This window comes from Theobroma umbraticum, unplaced genomic scaffold (genome assembly GCF_002168275.2).
Source record: "Theobroma umbraticum cultivar Fairchild unplaced genomic scaffold, ASM216827v3 scaffold_12.0, whole genome shotgun sequence".
In the NCBI taxonomy this organism is placed as follows: domain Eukaryota; kingdom Viridiplantae; phylum Streptophyta; class Magnoliopsida; order Malvales; family Malvaceae; genus Theobroma; species Theobroma umbraticum.
In genome coordinates this window covers 2,923,984-2,941,440 of record NW_018397272.1, presented here as the reverse complement: position 1 = coordinate 2,941,440, position 17,457 = coordinate 2,923,984, and the positions used below count along the sequence as shown (strand labels likewise).

General features: G+C 34.3%; 1 protein-coding gene and 1 pseudogene across 1 annotated transcript; both read right to left on the bottom strand.

The window, feature by feature from the left end:
• Positions 1-5,069: 5,069 nt before the first annotated feature.
• On the bottom strand, positions 5,070-7,797 carry LOC110426829 (uncharacterized; annotated as a pseudogene).
• A 712-nt stretch (positions 7,798-8,509) lies between these two features.
• LOC110426621 (expansin-A23-like) lies at positions 8,510-9,467 on the bottom strand. Its single transcript, XM_021441873.2, has 2 exons — positions 9,271-9,467; positions 8,510-9,129 (listed from the first exon to the last, which is right to left on the bottom strand). The coding sequence occupies exons 1-2, from the start codon at positions 9,416-9,418 to the stop codon at positions 8,510-8,512; spliced, it is 768 nt and encodes a 255-aa protein (XP_021297548.1). The 5' UTR covers positions 9,419-9,467.
• Positions 9,468-17,457: the final 7,990 nt, after the last annotated feature.

The following is a 17,457-nucleotide window of genomic DNA, read 5'->3' as shown; positions in this document are numbered from 1 at the left end:
GTAAAACTTCAACTCCATTTAGATGAACTTAAGAGTTACACTGTCCCATCTTTTGATAGAGTTGATATCCATATTTCTGGATGGTTTGCTTATTGGAGAATGTGTGTTGAAGAATGGAGATCTTTTATTATGCCTTTAATTAATGCCAAAGCTTGTCTCTACACTCCTCCTGTAAGTAACACTAATGTATCCTGTCACTTGATTTCTTTAAAAAAGAAAAGAAATGTAAATGAAGAAGAAGATGATGCTCCTCATGCTCTTACTCATTAAACAAAACATATGCATCAAAAAGTATGTTTATCCTTTACTTCGTCTTCTACTTTTTAAGCTGAATTTGAGGAACAATCATGTGACTCTAAACATAGTGATGAATTTGATGATGAGTGTATCAATGTTGATGAAGTTGAAGTTGAAGGTGAACCAACCTCTTTTGATGATTTCATTGATTTGGATGTTTTATTTCTTTCTCATGTTTAGAGCTTCACTATGAATCAGGTATAAACATATTATTATGTTACTTTCATTGATGTTAATTTTTTTTTATTTTTGAAATTAAGATCATTCTTACTCCCCAAGTTACTTAACATGAGGCTATTCCTAATATTGAGGTTGTTCCCAACACTGAGGTTATTCTTGTTGTTGAGGTTGTTCTTGATGTTGGAGTTGATGCTAGAGCTATTCTTGATGTTGTTATCGACAATGTTAGAGCAACTCTAAATATTGAGGTTGTTCATGATGTTGGAGTTGTTACTAATGATACTAAAGTTACTTTGATTAAATCTTGTACTTCTTCCTCTCTAATGCTAGCACACAAAGATGCTAATAGTGTTTCTGGTACTCAAGTAGCATGTACTGAACAAAGTGGTAAGAAAGTTGACTTTCATGGTTTCCAAATTTCTTCAGAATACGTAGAATATTTAAAGCAAATTTTCAATATGGAACGGAAATTTTGGAGTACCTCATTTTTTAAGAACATGGATGTCATGTGTTTAATGATGGAAATGTTGGGTAGAGCTCTGGCCATTTTCCATGCTCCATTAATGAGTACTTCCCTAAACGAATTGCAACAAATGTTACAAGATTTCAGTGATGCTTGTAACATTAGATTCGAACTTGAATGCCTCAATGATTGTAGATCTAGAGCCAAAGCGTTTCTCAACAATTTTTCCTTGGAAAAAGAGTTAGAAGACATTGTGATAAAGATAGATTCATTAAGAAAACATGAAGTTCAAGTACAAGAACAATTAGATATCTTTGTCAATAATAGCTCTTTTTTATAGAATATGTAAATTGGCTAGTCCTTTGAAAGCTCATTTGAGCTAGTACTCTGCTATTGCTATATTGTATTTCTTTTTCATTTTGCAATAATGATAAGAATGTTATATTCCTATTGCGTACTTATTCATATTTCACATTGTATGTGCCCAAAGGGAACTCTCAACTTTATATCAAGGAGGTTAACTTTAACCAGACGTGAAGAAGATTGATTCAATCCTTCAAAGAAGTAAGCGTAAAAGCTGCATCCAATTTGTGAGTAATAGGCTAGGGCCAAAAATGAGTGATAAAGCTTATGGCCAATAGCATAACATCATTACAGCCAAATTATAAGCGATAAAGCTTACGGCTGGAATATGAATGATAAATTATGGTCAAAGAATGAGCGATAAAACTTGCAACTATTAGAACAATATTCTTGCAGCCAAAATATAAGTAGTAAAGCTTTTGGCCACAATAAAGTAAGAGTGATGAACTATGGTCAAAGAATGAGCGATAAAGCTTTCAATCAATAATATAATATAATTACAGCTAAAATATAAATGATAAAGCTAACGGCTGAATATGATTTTTTTTTTATGTCAAATTGCAATTCATAAAGCAATGAAGAGTAAAAGTCATAGAAATATCATATATAAGCAGGAAATGGGTTGTTTTGGACTTTATTGTTCTCAATCAATAACTCTTATGCTTGCATCTTCTTGTGGAATATTCATTTTTAGAAATGACCTCTTTTTTCTCTACGTCTTAATTGAATTGCATTCACTATTGGAATATTCCTTCTATCAAAGTGAATAGCTCTCTTTTGATTGAAAACTGTATTATTGGTTCTTTGTGCCATCTCCACCAAGGTAGTAAAAGTTGTAAAAGGTAAATTCTTCAAGTATAGCCTACACTTGTCGAACATTCCTTGAATGCAAACCTTCACTAACTCTTTCTCATCATAAGACTTTTATATATCCAACACCCTCTAAAGCGTTGGATGTATTCCATGAGGTCTTTTCTAGACTTTTTATGTTCTCCTTCCAAATCAATGAAAGTAACCTTCTTGTGAGTAGATAAGAACTTCTCTCCAAACATTCTACACATTTGATTCCAATATTCAACAAAGCCAAAGTTGAGATTAACATACCATGTACAGGCTTTTTCAATGAGAGATTTAGAGAACTCTTTCAACTTCAAGTCAACATCCAATTTCGCTACTTCGAATGTTTCCACAAACTTCATAACATATTCTCATGCATCACTAGTCTTGCCATTGAATTGCTTGAATTTAAGACTAGCGTAGCCTTTAGGATATGATTTAACAGCTACACTTGTTGGGTAAGGAAAATTAAGATTAGATTCAAAAAAGCTAAAACTCTTATTCTTCTGATTTATTAACATTTGGAGCTCTTCCATTATTACAAAGCCTTAAGTAATGGTTGGTGGGATTATTGCAATAGACATAGTTGCTGGTAGAGATGTCAATATGGGTCGGTTCGGCCCAACCCAACCCAAACTTTTGTAGGTTGAGAAAATATGGGTTAGGCTGAGTCAACCCATTTTTTTCATGGGCCATCAAAACCCTAGCCTAGGCCACCCATTGCTAGCCCATGGGCCAAGTTGAGCTAGCCCATTTCTTTTTTTTTCAAAAAAAATCATTTTTAAATTCTACCTAATAAACTTCCTATTAAAATTGTTCTATGATTTAATTCACAAATTGCATAATAAAAAATATGTTACAAACAAATAAATTACACCAAATATAATTAAGTAAATAAATTATATAAATAAAGTTTCAATCTTTAACACAAATTACCATCCCATAAACATAAGTATATAACCAAATAATTAAAAACTTCAAGACTCATTTATATCCTCCTCAATTCTCATCTCCAAGCAAAGCATTTAAATCTTATTTGGACAGCAATGATGTCTCAAAGTCTGAATCATTATTAATTTATCATTTAATATTCATTACCATAAAAGAAAAAGAGATTGTGAGTTTTAATCTAAACTAAAATTCTTAATTTGACAAGTGAAGATTAAAGACATTGAAATCTATAAAATAAGCAATACCATTAGTAACTAAATTATTAATTTTATATAATTAAATATATAAAATTCTTAAATTAACTAAAATTATTAATTTTTTTTCTTCTAGCCAACCCCAGCCCACCCCAGCCCATTTGATCAATGGGCTGGCCTATTTAGGCCCGATTTTAATATGGACCTAAATTTTCAAGCCCAACCCACCCCAGTTTCAATAAACAATGGGCCAAGCCCATTTTGACAGGTCTAATTGCTAGCATAACTACTTTAAAGGAGTTGATCAAGTTAGGATTTCCAACACCTACCACGTCAGTTGCATTTTCTCCTTTTTCTTCATTCACATTTGTGTTTACTATTAGGGGAATGGATCCATTTAATGTATTCTCATCACCATTAAGGTGTACAAGTTAAGCTTGAAAAGTGGTGGGAGTGGAGGATGCAAGTTGAGATATGGTCTTTAACATCCGCCTATTGTTGTCCTCCAACATTTGCATTCTCTCTCAAGAAGCTTCAATCATTTTCATCAGCTGCTGGATGTAAGTGGGAATAGGTGCATCTTGGTTGCCAGAGGAACTATCCATCTCTTCCAGTAACACAAAGTTTTACACAAAGCTTTTACTTAATGCAATCACTTCTCCCTAGTGAAGTCACCAAAATGTAAAAAGAGTTCTTGTGATAGAGACAGGAAGCATTGCACTAGAGGCAGCGGAGAGGAAAATTAGAGCAGTTCCTGAAGTATTGAATGTCACAGTATGTGAAAGATATTAAGAAGAGAATTAACGAGTAGAAGAAAATTAGAGAGAGAAGCTTTTAAGGAGAATGCGTTAGCCCCTAAGAGGGGCAAGAGCCCCTCTAAATGAATTGTGAGCCTTTATATATAGTGCTAAAAGTGACAGTTACTCAAGAATAAGCTTTAATGTGCCTCATGAATGACATTATTATGAAGAGCTTTAATGTGAGTAACTGCTACTGTAATTGGGTGTAATAAGACTTATTCTTGAGTAAAAAGTAATAAAAAAGAGGTATGCATGAAAGGGTACAAGAGAAAAAGATGTATGTGAGCAGGCATACAAGAACAAGGTAGGAGGGTGAAACACTTGTACTTCAAAAAAAAATTAATAGAAAGACCTATTAATTGCCTCCATATCTAAGCCACCAAGCCAAAGTTTTCAAAATATTTCAAGATGAAAGTAACTCATGAGCCCTCCCATTTATTTTGAGTTGCTTTCACTGTCATCCTTGTATAGTGATTATTTCGTGCAAAATAACTGTTCTATTTGTATTAGTTGTTCCATACGAAGTAGTGCTCTACTTAATTTAGTTGTTCTGCATGAAATAACGCTTCACTTATTCTAGTTGTTTTGCATGAAGTAGTGTTTTACTCGTTTTAGTTGTTTTCTATACAATATTATATTGTAACATAAGTTTTAGAAAATAGATATTAATCAAAATTAAGTATCTACAGGGGTATAATCTTAGGACTCTTGGGTGAACTCCAGGAAAAGGAAGCTTGCAACTCATATTTTCCTGTCAGGTTTTTTGAGGTTTAATATTTAATCTCAATAGAAAAGTGAATCTAATGCAGTTGCCACCAATTTACGTGATTCAGGATTGAAGTTGAAATTTTCATACATCTTTAATAGTTTGGCCTTTTTTTTAATGAGAGAAAGCATCCCAATACTCAATGGATTTGATTTAAATATACAAATGCTCAGAATATGGCACACAAATTTTACTGTTATTGTATACAATTGTCAAAATTAAGCTTGCTTCCGCCTTTTAATTCGTTCAAGTGCACCCAGACGGCTCTCAGCAGATGGAACATCCTTTTGTGCAATTTCAACTCTTTTTTCTGGCAACTCAATATCTTCATGATTTGCTCCATCTGCCTGTCACTCAACTCCAGCACTCACAAAGCCTGATTTTCTAGAGCTGTCTTTAGCAAGTGTATCGTTAGTGCCTCCCAAGAGCATCCATTTCATCCTCAGAGGTACCAGCCTGTTTCCATTTGTCTTTAGCTTCATCAATGTTCGGAATGAAGTGTGTCTGGTTATAACTTGCAGAAACACTCCCTTTAATCCGCAACATTTCTCTGAAGGCATCTTCATTCTCATGTTGCACCTCAAACTCTCGCTTTTTATCCCATCGGAGCGTGGATCCGCAAACTGATATGCAAATGCATATATTTCACGAGCACCATCAATTTCTCCCAAGCTCTTTCCTAACTCTGCGTATTTCAAACACATTTTCATGTCTTTATCTGGAAGACCAGACTCTATTGCCTGCTCATAAATTTCTCATGTTTTTGGAACGCCGAAGATTTCAGCTGCACGAGCAATGTAAATGTCATACACATGCCAAGCTTTTCAACATTTGAAGCAGCCTTAGTTGCTTGATCATAGATCTTCATAGCTCGCTTTGCAAGCCAATAATCCTCCTCCAGCTTTGCATATTAAAGATATCGGGGTTTCACTGCATCTGCAGGTGCCGTTTCAACAGCATGCTCAAAGGGCTCCCTTGCTCGTTCCAGTTTTCTTTTCCCCCATCTCTTTACAAACTTTGACAAGTAAGTAACCCATATATCCTTCACATGTGGATACTTGGATATCTCGACACCTCTTTCATACACTTTGGAAGCGTCGTCAATATATTTGTTCTCCTCTAACAAAAATGCATAGTTTATAATAATTTGTGGCAAGCGATTCTTAATCAGTATTCTGTCATAGACTCCCGCGTGACTCCAGATACCCTGGCTTTCTTCCTAGTCCACATAGAACGTCCAGAGCCTCAAGGATGAATGGAGCTTCATCTGAACAGGTTCATTTCCATCAGCAGCACTCTACGTTTGACCTCAACAGAAGCACAGCTGTGCACGTCTTATCAGCTCAATGCGCCTTTGAAATTCTTGTGCCTCAGTTCAATCTCCGCCCAGTCAGCCCATACGGTTGCCAGGTGATCAACAGTCTTGTAATTTACTTGGACAGCTTTATCAAAAATGACACGATGATTGGCCAGATCTTTGTAAGTCTCATATAGCTTCGCAAAAGCCACCCACAGAGTATGGGGCTTTCCGATAGCTTTCATTGGGTCAATTGTCCCAACTGCCTTTGTGTATATCAATATTTTCTCGGTAGGGTTCCCCTCAAATAACTTGACCCTACGATGCCATTAATTGCTCCTCATTATGTGAACAGTGGATTCTGGCGTAAAAGGACACTATTAGCCAGTTCTGGCCTTCTATTCATCAAATGCTTTAACCGAGCAAACCTCAAATCTACATTCTTATCATGACGTAACCAAACCCCTCAATAATCTTCTTCTCAAACTTGGGTTCTGACTTGCACAGATCAATGTCCAAACAGACTTGTTCATCTTCATCCTCCTCAACATCATCATCTTCTTCATCGTCACTCAAATCCATATTCTCCATCTTAATAGACACCGTGCTTTCTTCAAATTGCGAATAAGCATGGAATATGACACTAAAATCCCTAACGGTTACCACTGTTGTCATTGTCCTCAAAAATATTCATGGCCTTCTGGAACAGATTTCTTCTGATGTAATAATCAGCAAGCCAAGTCCAAAGTCGATCTCCCAGCTTAATCTGTAAACTTCCTAATCCCACCACTGATCATTGCATCCACATTGAGCTCCGAAACCACTGTGGCATGCGTTCTCAGCAAGTCACACAACTCCAACCACAATCTATGCTTAGTTTTACCTTATCGTATAGAACTGATCATCATTCAAAACAGATGCTAACCTCTCTGCTACTGCTTCTTGCCACAGACTTGAATTCACCAAAAACTCAATAAAATCCTCAATATGACAATGATCATGCCTCCTGTAAACCCCAAGTGACGTCCCAATGGGGATACCTTTTGACTCACAAGAACCAAATAAGGCTCCCAAATCCTATCATGTTGAGTCACTGGTAGAGAACAAAGCACCCTATCAAACGTCTTACGTGTCTTACTAATCACCTCCTGTTCCGTTAACGTCAACAAGTACATTATCCTATCGTTTTATGATAGGCCATGACCAGGAATGATGTGCTTTTTGGAACGGTCTGGTTTAAAGAGGCAACTGGGATGAACTTTCAGTCATGGAAATGAGTTTTAAGAACGAAAGTTTAACCTCCATCAAATGGGCCTTGGAAGATCTTGTTTCTAAGCATTTTGTGGGCTGGGTAGCGTTATTTTTGTCAAGCATGTTCCAATCCAGGTAGTATGTAAACGTTTTTGTCATCTCTGAAAGCTTTCATAGTTGGCGTGCTGTGATAAGTCTTTGATGTACAGAAATAAAGCCTAATGACAGCAGGATGTAACTCATTTTAATGAAATACAAATTATGCCTCTCAAAAAAGGAAACAGTACATCATCCAAATCCTAGGCATCTTATGCATTGTAACAAGCGCTCTCTCCAAGGCATTATTAAAGATTTGATATTGAGGGTGAGTAACGAACAATTTGAAAACGTTCGCGTAAATAAATATGTCAAATTAAATATACTAATTTTCATAGGAAATATGATGTATTAATCTTCTTTTAAATGATGTACCCCTCAAAAAAAATTAAATAACACTGCAAATAAGTGAAATATTTGCTATGCAGAAAGATTCTCAAACTTGTAAAAGGAAAAAAAGGGTGGTTAACCAACCAAAATTGCATTGATTGAATCAGTTAAATTTGATTAAATACCATAAAATGTTCATTCCCTTCTAATCACTGAAATCAACTTAACAACAGGACTAAATCAAATATTTATAAACGCTGATGCAAAGGATGTCAACCCACATTAATAAAGTGATGAACTGGATCTCAACCCATTCTTTTATATGTTATCAACACAAACATCAAACTTTTTTGCTTTGCATTTCTGCTGAATGCCTTCCATTATGGCAGGATATGGAAGAGGTTAATCATAATCTTCGTAATGATGGCCAAATAAATCAATAACCATTCTCAAAAATGGTCTCACTCCATAATTGAAAACGTTAATCACGCTATCATTTGACCACTATCAAATTTCTTGCTTACATAAAAACAATGTAAAACATAGAGATGCAAATGGTTGCTTTGGTTCCACAAAGGGATACAACAAACACAACCTAATCAGACCAATTTTCATCACAAACTTGCACCAAAACGGCATGCAGAAAGGCAGCACTACATTCTAAAGAGGCCCAAGAAACTTTTCCTAGAAGTTCTTTTTCCCATCGAAAATTTGATCAAACTGCCAATTGGTCGGCGCCACGTTATCAAACTCCACCATTTTGCCATCACTGGTAGTCACCTGGAATGACAGGCTTTGCCCTGTTAACTTTGTTCCGGTCTGCCAATTCACTCCCCAGTTACGGCTCATCTGTATCCAGCCAGTTCTAGAGCCCTTGACTTTAACATCCTTAACATCACCGGCCCCTCCAACATTGTACAACAACACCAAAGTCCAGTAAGGGTTTCCCTTGACCTGGAACTGAACCCCACCTTTCTTGGAACACAAGACGCGACGGTACTGGACGGGGATGATTCCAGCTTTGTATTGCGCTAGTTTGGTGAACATTTTCATTGAGAGGTCAAAGTGTTTTAGTGGGGGATTGCACCAGTTGCCGTCAGGCTTTGAGTAATTAGGAGGGCAAAAATTGGTTGCGGTCACTTTGATGGTGCCAGCATTGGGATAACACCATTGAGGGTTATTGACGCACTTGATTTCAAAACACGCACCGCAGGTGAGTCCATTGTTGAATAGAGCCGTGCTAAGGGCTGCTGTCTCGAGTCCGTACCCTTGCTTGAAGAGATCACCATATCCGCAAGCTCCCTCTGCAATATATAATCACGTAAAACACCTCTTAACTATTTAACGATTGTGTTATGATCAAAATCATCAAAAAGTGGATGATTTGATATATCATGCAGGAAATAATAGCACCACATTCCGTACATATGAAACGGTATACTTACGCATGGTTTCTCCACCGCTTATATCACCATAAAATGTTGCATGGGCGTCGTGCCAATTGGTATCAATACGTCTTGGCCACTTGCCCATAGCTGCAGCCATGTAGGACATGCACAAGAGAAATGAGAAGAAAAACTTAAGAAAAGCCATTGCTATAAACTAGATAGAGAGATTAAACTAAATCAAAGCCTGATAGGAACCTGTGTCCAAGGACTGGTGTTTAAATATAAGGTCAATATGAGATATAAAAGGGAAGGAAAATTCAAATTTATGAGACCTTAATTCCACCATTTAAGTTCAAGGAGGATTTTGGTTAAGTCCAGCAAATTATGCAAGAAATGATGTCTTGCATTCATTGTAGCCACCACAATTTTGGAAAGAACAGCAAAATATTCTTTGCATCTATTCTGCCTTCTTCAATCTTGTTCCTTATGAAATTAATTTATACATGTGAAAAGGGATTAAGTCAGTTTGGCAAAAACATATTCATTAATTATTCCATGCATGAGGTACGTTTTTGTATGGCCATTAAATGACAATAATTTACTTACTTAACAAAAAAAAGAAGCATTTTCTAACAATGTACTAAATAAATTAATCACTTTAAAAAATAATCCCAAGTGTTAAGGAAATTAATCCACAAAAATTGATTTCACCGTTCAAGGAAAGATAGCATATATGGGATTAATTATATTATTAAACATGGTTGATGTGTAACGACAAGTGAGAACAAAGGTTTAGCATAATCTTGTGATAAAAAAAGGTAATTTATGCTCATTTATCTCAGGAATAAAATTTGTGATTTTAGTGAAGATATAAGTCAAAAGGCCATATATGATTATCCCAAGGAAATCATGCCAAAGAAAATGGTAACATTTTACAATTTAGCGATACTTATTGGAATTGGAACAGCAATTAATTAAATAATAAATATAGAGAATTCGACCGTTAAAAAAAGAACTACATATATAATAATTCTTATTATTTATTAGGTTGTTTAATCATGTGGTAACGCTGTGTTTGCTATGAGAGATAATCAGTGGCAAAATTAATTAATTAGTTTTGCTCCATAATCCTTGTACTTGAAAAATGGTAAATCTGTGAAGCACATAATTATTTATGGTGCAAGGGTGCTCCATTTTTCACTAGTTTCCTTCCTTTTTCCATCATCAATATAAATAAGGCAAGCTTATTAAACTTCATGCCATCTTGCCATTGACTTCCTTATATGACAAATTTTAATATCAACTTCAGAATTCAAACATGTCCTTCAAAAATTTGAAACTAACAACTAAGCTTGGCCCCTCATCAGCCAGGTTCTTTTCAGTAATTTTTAATATCCCAATTCGGCTCCAGAAAATATTATATCAATAATAAAATATTTTTAATATTAAATTTTAGTTTAAAATACATTTTTAAAATTTTAAGATATTATTAGAAAAATAAAATAAATTTTCAATATTCAATAAAATAATTAAGTTAATAAACATATGACATTTTCAAACAGAAGATGTTGAGTTTTTTATTTTTTCAAATAAAACTTTGTGTTTTACTACTATTCCCACAAAGAGGAACAATGTTAAATTTTCAAAAAACCATAAGACCCTTATATTTAAAAACTTTATTTTTTACATTTGAATCTTAAATTTTCAAATTCTTCTTGAAAGAAAAAGAAAAAGGATTGAACCTACTTAATTTTAAATAGTTAATTTTAAAACTTTGACATGTGTGTTATGATTAAATTAATGATTTTAAAAATATTGCAGTCATTACACCAATTTTCATAACATAATAAAAGGACGATAAAGTATATCTCGTTACCAATTTTGCTAATAAAATTGAGTCTTGTTTTTATTATTTGTTTCTTGCTAATAATTTAATTATTTTTTAGCTTTCTTATACTTTTGAAGTAAAAAAAAAATAAAAATTAAATTCTATTTTAATGCAAAAAATTGAGATAAACAGTTAAAAAATGTATCAATTATATTAACATACATTAAGGTCGCTTTTTGAAAAACAAAAACTATTATTCTTATTCTGTACATTAAATTTAAATTTCTTAGTTTAATGTTGAGTGTTTTGTCTTTTAGAGTTGATGCGTAATCTATTAAGTGTTTCTTATCACAAAAGCCTCTAACTTGCTTCAATCCACCTTCATGTAGTGTACAACCTAATCACACAAAATAGATAATGCAACTACATAGAGAATTCAATTACACTAAGGCATAAATCATGCTCAACCATATCATTTGCTCCAATCACTTAGAAAGCATTTTTATATTAGAGTTGCAACACTCATTGGCATTTCATTGATATGGAAACTATAAAACTGCTTTATATCTCTAAGAATTTTGATGTCATCACTTTTTATAAAATTAATACCAACACCTTTCATCCAAAATGACAATCCTGTGGATGTAAAGCTCTCGATTGTTTGGAAGATCATAATTGACGCTTTGTGTTTAGGTTGTCTTAATATAAGTTTATAGTTTTTGTTAACTTTACAAATGATCCTAGTTTTGAAATGACAAAATAACGTTCAAAATTGCAAAATCAAATCTTTAAACAATGTTTGACAAAGCCTAAAAACCCCTTGAAATGTTAAAAAGAAATAGCAAAGCGTTTACTGAAATAAGAGGTTCAAAACAATATTAAAAAATGAAGTTTAAACTGTAAGTATCGATACTTTCAATAAAGTATATATCAATACCTCATGTTTGGCAAGCAACAAATATTGATGCCTTGTCTATAAATATAGATAGTACTTAACTCGAGAGCAAAAATTTTAAAGTAGAGGTAAAAGTATCGATATATGGTCTAAAAACATCGATACTTCCAAGACAAAAGACAAAAAGCATTCTATCTTGGAAGTTTCGATACCCTCCTATGGAAGTATCGATACCCTCCTATGGAAGTATCGATACTTCTGTGCAGGATTTGAAAAACTCACTTCAAAAGTATTGTTACCTCAATAGAAGTATCAATAGATGTGACTGTTGGGCATGAAATTCTAGAAACTAATGACTCTATTTTGCAGTAATTGTACTCCAACTGGTCCAAGAGGCTTTCCTACTATAAGTTGAAGCTTCTTACCACATTTATAAAGTAGGAAGACTCTGGAATCAAATCAAAACAAGAGAACAAAGTTTCAAACATTAAAATCACCTTTTGTTCTCTCTTGAGCATTTGTTGTCTTCATTTATTGAGCTTGACTAATCTATTCGTCATACATTGCTTATTCAATAATTGTACCTACCAAGCTTACTAGTCTTAAAGAGGCATCTTAGATCTTCCATTTTATCATTATTGTAATCATTGTTGTTTATACCTTAACCATTTAAAAGGTACTTATATTGGTTATACCTTAATTGTAGAAAAGGTAAAGGAACTAAACTTGATGCTTGAAAAGGTTTGCAGATGCCCAATTTTGGATAAATATTATTTTTGGAAGTATTGTGCTATAGAATAAGAACAAGCATAGAACAACTATTTTATATGTTATGCTATAGACTAGGAACAAGCATGGAACAACTATTTCATACGAGGAAGTGAAAGTAACTCAAAACAAATGGTAAGATTTGTGAGTTATATTCACGTTTCGGATGTTTTAAAAAGCTTGGCTTGGTAACTCAAATATAGAGATAGTTAAGAGAACTTCCTCTTAACCTTCCTTTGAAGTACATATGCTTTAAACTTTTTCTTTCTTCCTTCCTTAAAAGTACACATGACGCACTATCACATGTCACTATTTCACTACCCAAAACTTACACCCACTACCCAACCACATGGTTATTCTCTTAATATCTCATAAGTCATTTTTGAAACATACTTTTCCATGACAAGCACATTCTTCCACAATTGAACGTATTCTCCTAATTACTCCTAAGAAAGTACACTTATTCAATATAAATATAACAGCTTAAAAGGTTGGGAGGCAATTAAAAATTATCAAAAACTCAATAAAGAGTATCCTTAAGCTCTCTCAATACTCTTCCAAACATCTTTTCAACTCAGTCTTTTCCCTTCATCGTACTCTATTCGCTTTCTCCACCCTTTCTTATTCTTCACCACTTGCCACCAAAGCATTTATGCTTCAAAAATTGCTCCAGTCCTCCTTTCTGCTACCTCTAACGCATTCCGTTTCACATGTTGTAATACATCTTCTCTCTTACTAAAAAAACCCTCTACATTTTTATGACTCCACTAGAAAGAAGTGATTGTAGCAAGTGAAAAGTTGCCAAAAATTTCTTGTCAGAAGACATGGAGAGTTATCCTAACAACTAAGAAATGACCATCCCCACCTATATTTAGGAGCTCATGAAAATTCTCCAAGCTTCCCAAGAAAGAATGCAAGTGTTAGAGGAAAACAACAAGTAGATGATAGAAACCATCATCCAATTTACATCCTTAATTGCCACAACTTCTCAACCTCAACCAATGCCAACCCATAATGGAGAAAATGTTGTTGAAGTGGTCAACATTACAAATAGAAATGGAGGAAATGGAGAAAGCATGACTGACCTATTCCTCAATACCACCAATCCCTTTATTATTGGGAATCCTGTTACAACAACTCCTTAAACCAGTGCTCAAAGCTTTGTTACAAAGGAAGAACTTGAGAAGTTACTCGATTAGAAGAATAACAGCCTCAACGTCTTAGAGTTTGACTAAAGCTACCTTATCTTGCCAAGGTAGTAGTCAAGCCATATCCCAAGGATTACACTTGCCCGAAATTCAAACAATCAGTTTGTATCGTCAATTGCCACAACTTCTCAACCTTAACTAATGCCAACCCATAATAGTAAAAATGTCGCTAGCATGGTCAACAACATGAATGAAAATGGAGGAAATGGAAAGAGCACGACCGTCCTATTCCTCAATACCACTAATCCTGCAATTCTTGGAAGTCCTATCACCACAACTTATTCAACCGGGGCTCAAAGTTTTGTTATGAAGGAAGAACTTGAGAAATTACTCGATCAAAAGAATAAAAGCCTCAACTTCTCAGAGTTTGACTTGAAACTACCATATCTTGCCAAAATAGTAGCCAAGCCATATACCAAAGATTACACCAGCATGAAATTCAAACAATTTAATAGCGAAATCGGTGATTCTGATGAATACGTCATAAAGTTTGTGAAAAACTTGAGAGTCGCAGGCTTGGATGATGATTTAAAACTAAAAGAGTTATTTAAGTCTTTCACTGAGGAAGCTTACACTTAGTACGTTAATCTCAGCTTCGGGTTAGTTGACTCTTAGAACTAGATTTGTAGAATGTTTGGGGAAAAGTTTTTCTCTACCCAATAAAATGTGACCCCCATTGATTTAGTAAGGGAACATTAGAAGTCAAGAAAACATCTTATGGAGTACCTCTAGTGATTTAGAAAACGAGTACTTGATATACAAGATTCTCATGATGAAAAAGAATGAGTCAAAGTGTACATTCGAGATATGTTTGATGAACATATGGTGAATTTGGAAAACTTACCTCTTCCTACTTTTGCCACTTTAGTTGAAACTGCACCACGGCCCAATAATACGATCCTTACATAAAAGAGAACTAGTCATTTCAATTAGAGGAACATTTTGACTATGAACGCAATTCAAAGAAGAGGTAGAGAAAGAAGAAGTTCTCGAGAAAACTTAAGGCCAAGGGGAGATAACTTCAAAAGGAGACAAAATGAAAGGATGGATGTACCCTCTTCATTCATGGTTCCACTTAATAGAGGAAGGGTGCTCTTTCAAGAATGGATTAGAGACGGATAAATAAATTTACCTTATGTATCACGACTGCCAACAGTAGAAGAAAAGTCTAATCCATGGTATTGTGTTTATCATCGCATAGTGAGCCATACATTAACTAAATTCAAGAACATGCATAAGATATTTCACAAGAGGACACAAGCAAGAGAAGTCTTGATTGGAAACAACAAGATTCAAAATAACCCATTCTTTACTTATCTAAATGCCCAAGGACATGTAAATGCAATTATCAGTGTTCAGGAAGAGCTCACCCCTTCTTTTAATCAAAGAGATAATGCAGATGAAACTGCTATGGTTACTTTTTCTATTGTTGGTTCACTCATGAAGACACCTAACTTTAGGTATTTTTTTTAATCAACTTGGTTTCTCAGATGAGTCAAAGAGGAAAGCAGCCACAACATTGTTATAGATAGCTAGCTCATAGTAAGGAGAATAGCTTGGTGGGACAACCTATGAAGAAAATGACAAGCGAATATGAAAATACCATAGTATTCACAAAAGCAGACATGTAGACATCACACCCTTATCATAACAAGCTATTTTATATGGAGAGCAATGTCAACAGATACCTAGTGCTAAAGATGTTCATTGATGACAAATCCTCGACAAACCTCATTCCATTGTCTACTCTGAAGGTTGTGAAGATAGACCTAAATAGTTTACGTCTTTTTATGACCATTACTTACTTCAACAATAAAGAAATTAAAACTTTGGGACCTATTCAAGACTGGACTTACTTCCATTTTATTGACACTAATATGGCTTATCACTTTCTAATGGGAAAAGAGTTCCTACACATTTATAATATCATTCCCTCTTTGTGCCACCAATGCATCAAAAGCTATTGGAAAGGGAAGGAAATCTTCATTTCAACAACCAAGGCACAATTTGAAAGACATGAGGTAAGTTACTTCGAAGTTTCTTTCTTTAGGGAACTAGTCAAGGAAGGCAAAACTAGCATAGCTAAGCCCACAAATGTCCTACTTCCACAATGGGAAAAGTATTCCCAAAAAAAAAAAGAAACAATCATATCAAATAAGAAGAAGCACAGAAGAAAGTGAAGACATTCAAAAAAGAAAAAGGAAAATCTAACTAAATAAACTATTATACCCATGAAGATAAAAAGATGGTTTATTGCTTATGATGGGGTACGAGGTCCGAATAAGCATTCTCTCTTGACCCCATATCACAAGAACCACTTAATATACCATTGTTTTATCTTCTGGTGGAGGAAGTAAAAGAGGTATATGAAGCATCACTTCTAGTGCAATAGCTTTAAGAACAACCAAAGCCACAAGGTAACTAGTTGGAGGAACTCAACTTAGTTAAAAAAGGAAAGAATCCCAAGCCACTCTTTATAAGTAAGAGCCTTTCGGAGGAACAGAGAATAGTAATGGTTCAATTGTTAAAGGAATTCCAAGATGTGTTCACTTAGACATATGTGCAAATACCTGAATTGGATGAGAAACTTGCCACTCATCAGTTACACATCTTTTTTTCAACAAGCCAATGAAGTAGCATGCATAGTGTTTCACCATGAAGTAAAAAGCTAGATAAAGAAAGAAATCAATAAATATTTTAAAGCTAAGTTCATCAAGCCAATACATTATTCAACTTGGCTAGTTAGCTTAGTTCTTGTAAAGAAGAAAAAAGGGCAATCAAGGTGTGTGTAGACTTTGGAGATCTAAATAAAGCTTGTCCCAAAGATGATTTTCCTCTTCCAAACATTGATATTCTTTTGAATGTTACCGCTGACGAGATGTTCTCATTCATGAATGGGTTCAGCGAATAAAGATGGCATCTGGTGATATAAAGAAGATAGCCTTTAGAATCCCATTGAATAACTTTTATTATACAATTATGCATTTTTGGTTAAAAAAGAAGGTGTAACTTATTAGCATGCCATGATAGCCATTTTCCATGACATGATGCATGATTGCTTAGAAGACTACATGGATGACATTGTGGTGAAGTCTAAAACAGCTCTAGTTCATCTTGGAGACTTAAGAAGGGTGTTCAAGTGATATCGAGAATAAAGCTTTGCATGAATCCCTTAAAGTGTGCTTTTGGAGTAAAAACTAGTAAGTTTTTGGATTTCGTGGTTCACCAATAAGGCATAGACGTGGACTATGTGAAGATAGTAAACTTGTTTAGTCGAAAAATTATTTATTGGTGTAGTTGTGTTTGAAAATAAGAATCTCAAAATAAAAAGTATGATTTTTCTTACTTAATAGATTCTTATTTTTTTTAGGATGTGATTATGTTACTTGCAATAATAATGATGTGTATTTTCGCTTGTGTAATTAGATTGCTTACTTCTTTTATAAAATAAATTTTTGAAATCCATACTTTAAATAATCACATCAATCCATTTAGATCCTACTCCAATATATTATTGTTACTTACCCCATGAAAATGGGATTTCT

Excerpts from the sequence above, each read along its gene's own strand:
- LOC110426621 (XM_021441873.2), bottom strand. The coding sequence starts at position 9,418 with ATGGCTTTTCTTAAGTTTTTCTTCTCATTTCTCTTGTGCATGTCCTAC. Across the intron at positions 9,130-9,270 it reads AAGCGGTGGAGAAACCATGC|AGGGAGCTTGCGGATATGGT; the intron begins GTAAGTATACCG and ends TATATATTGCAG.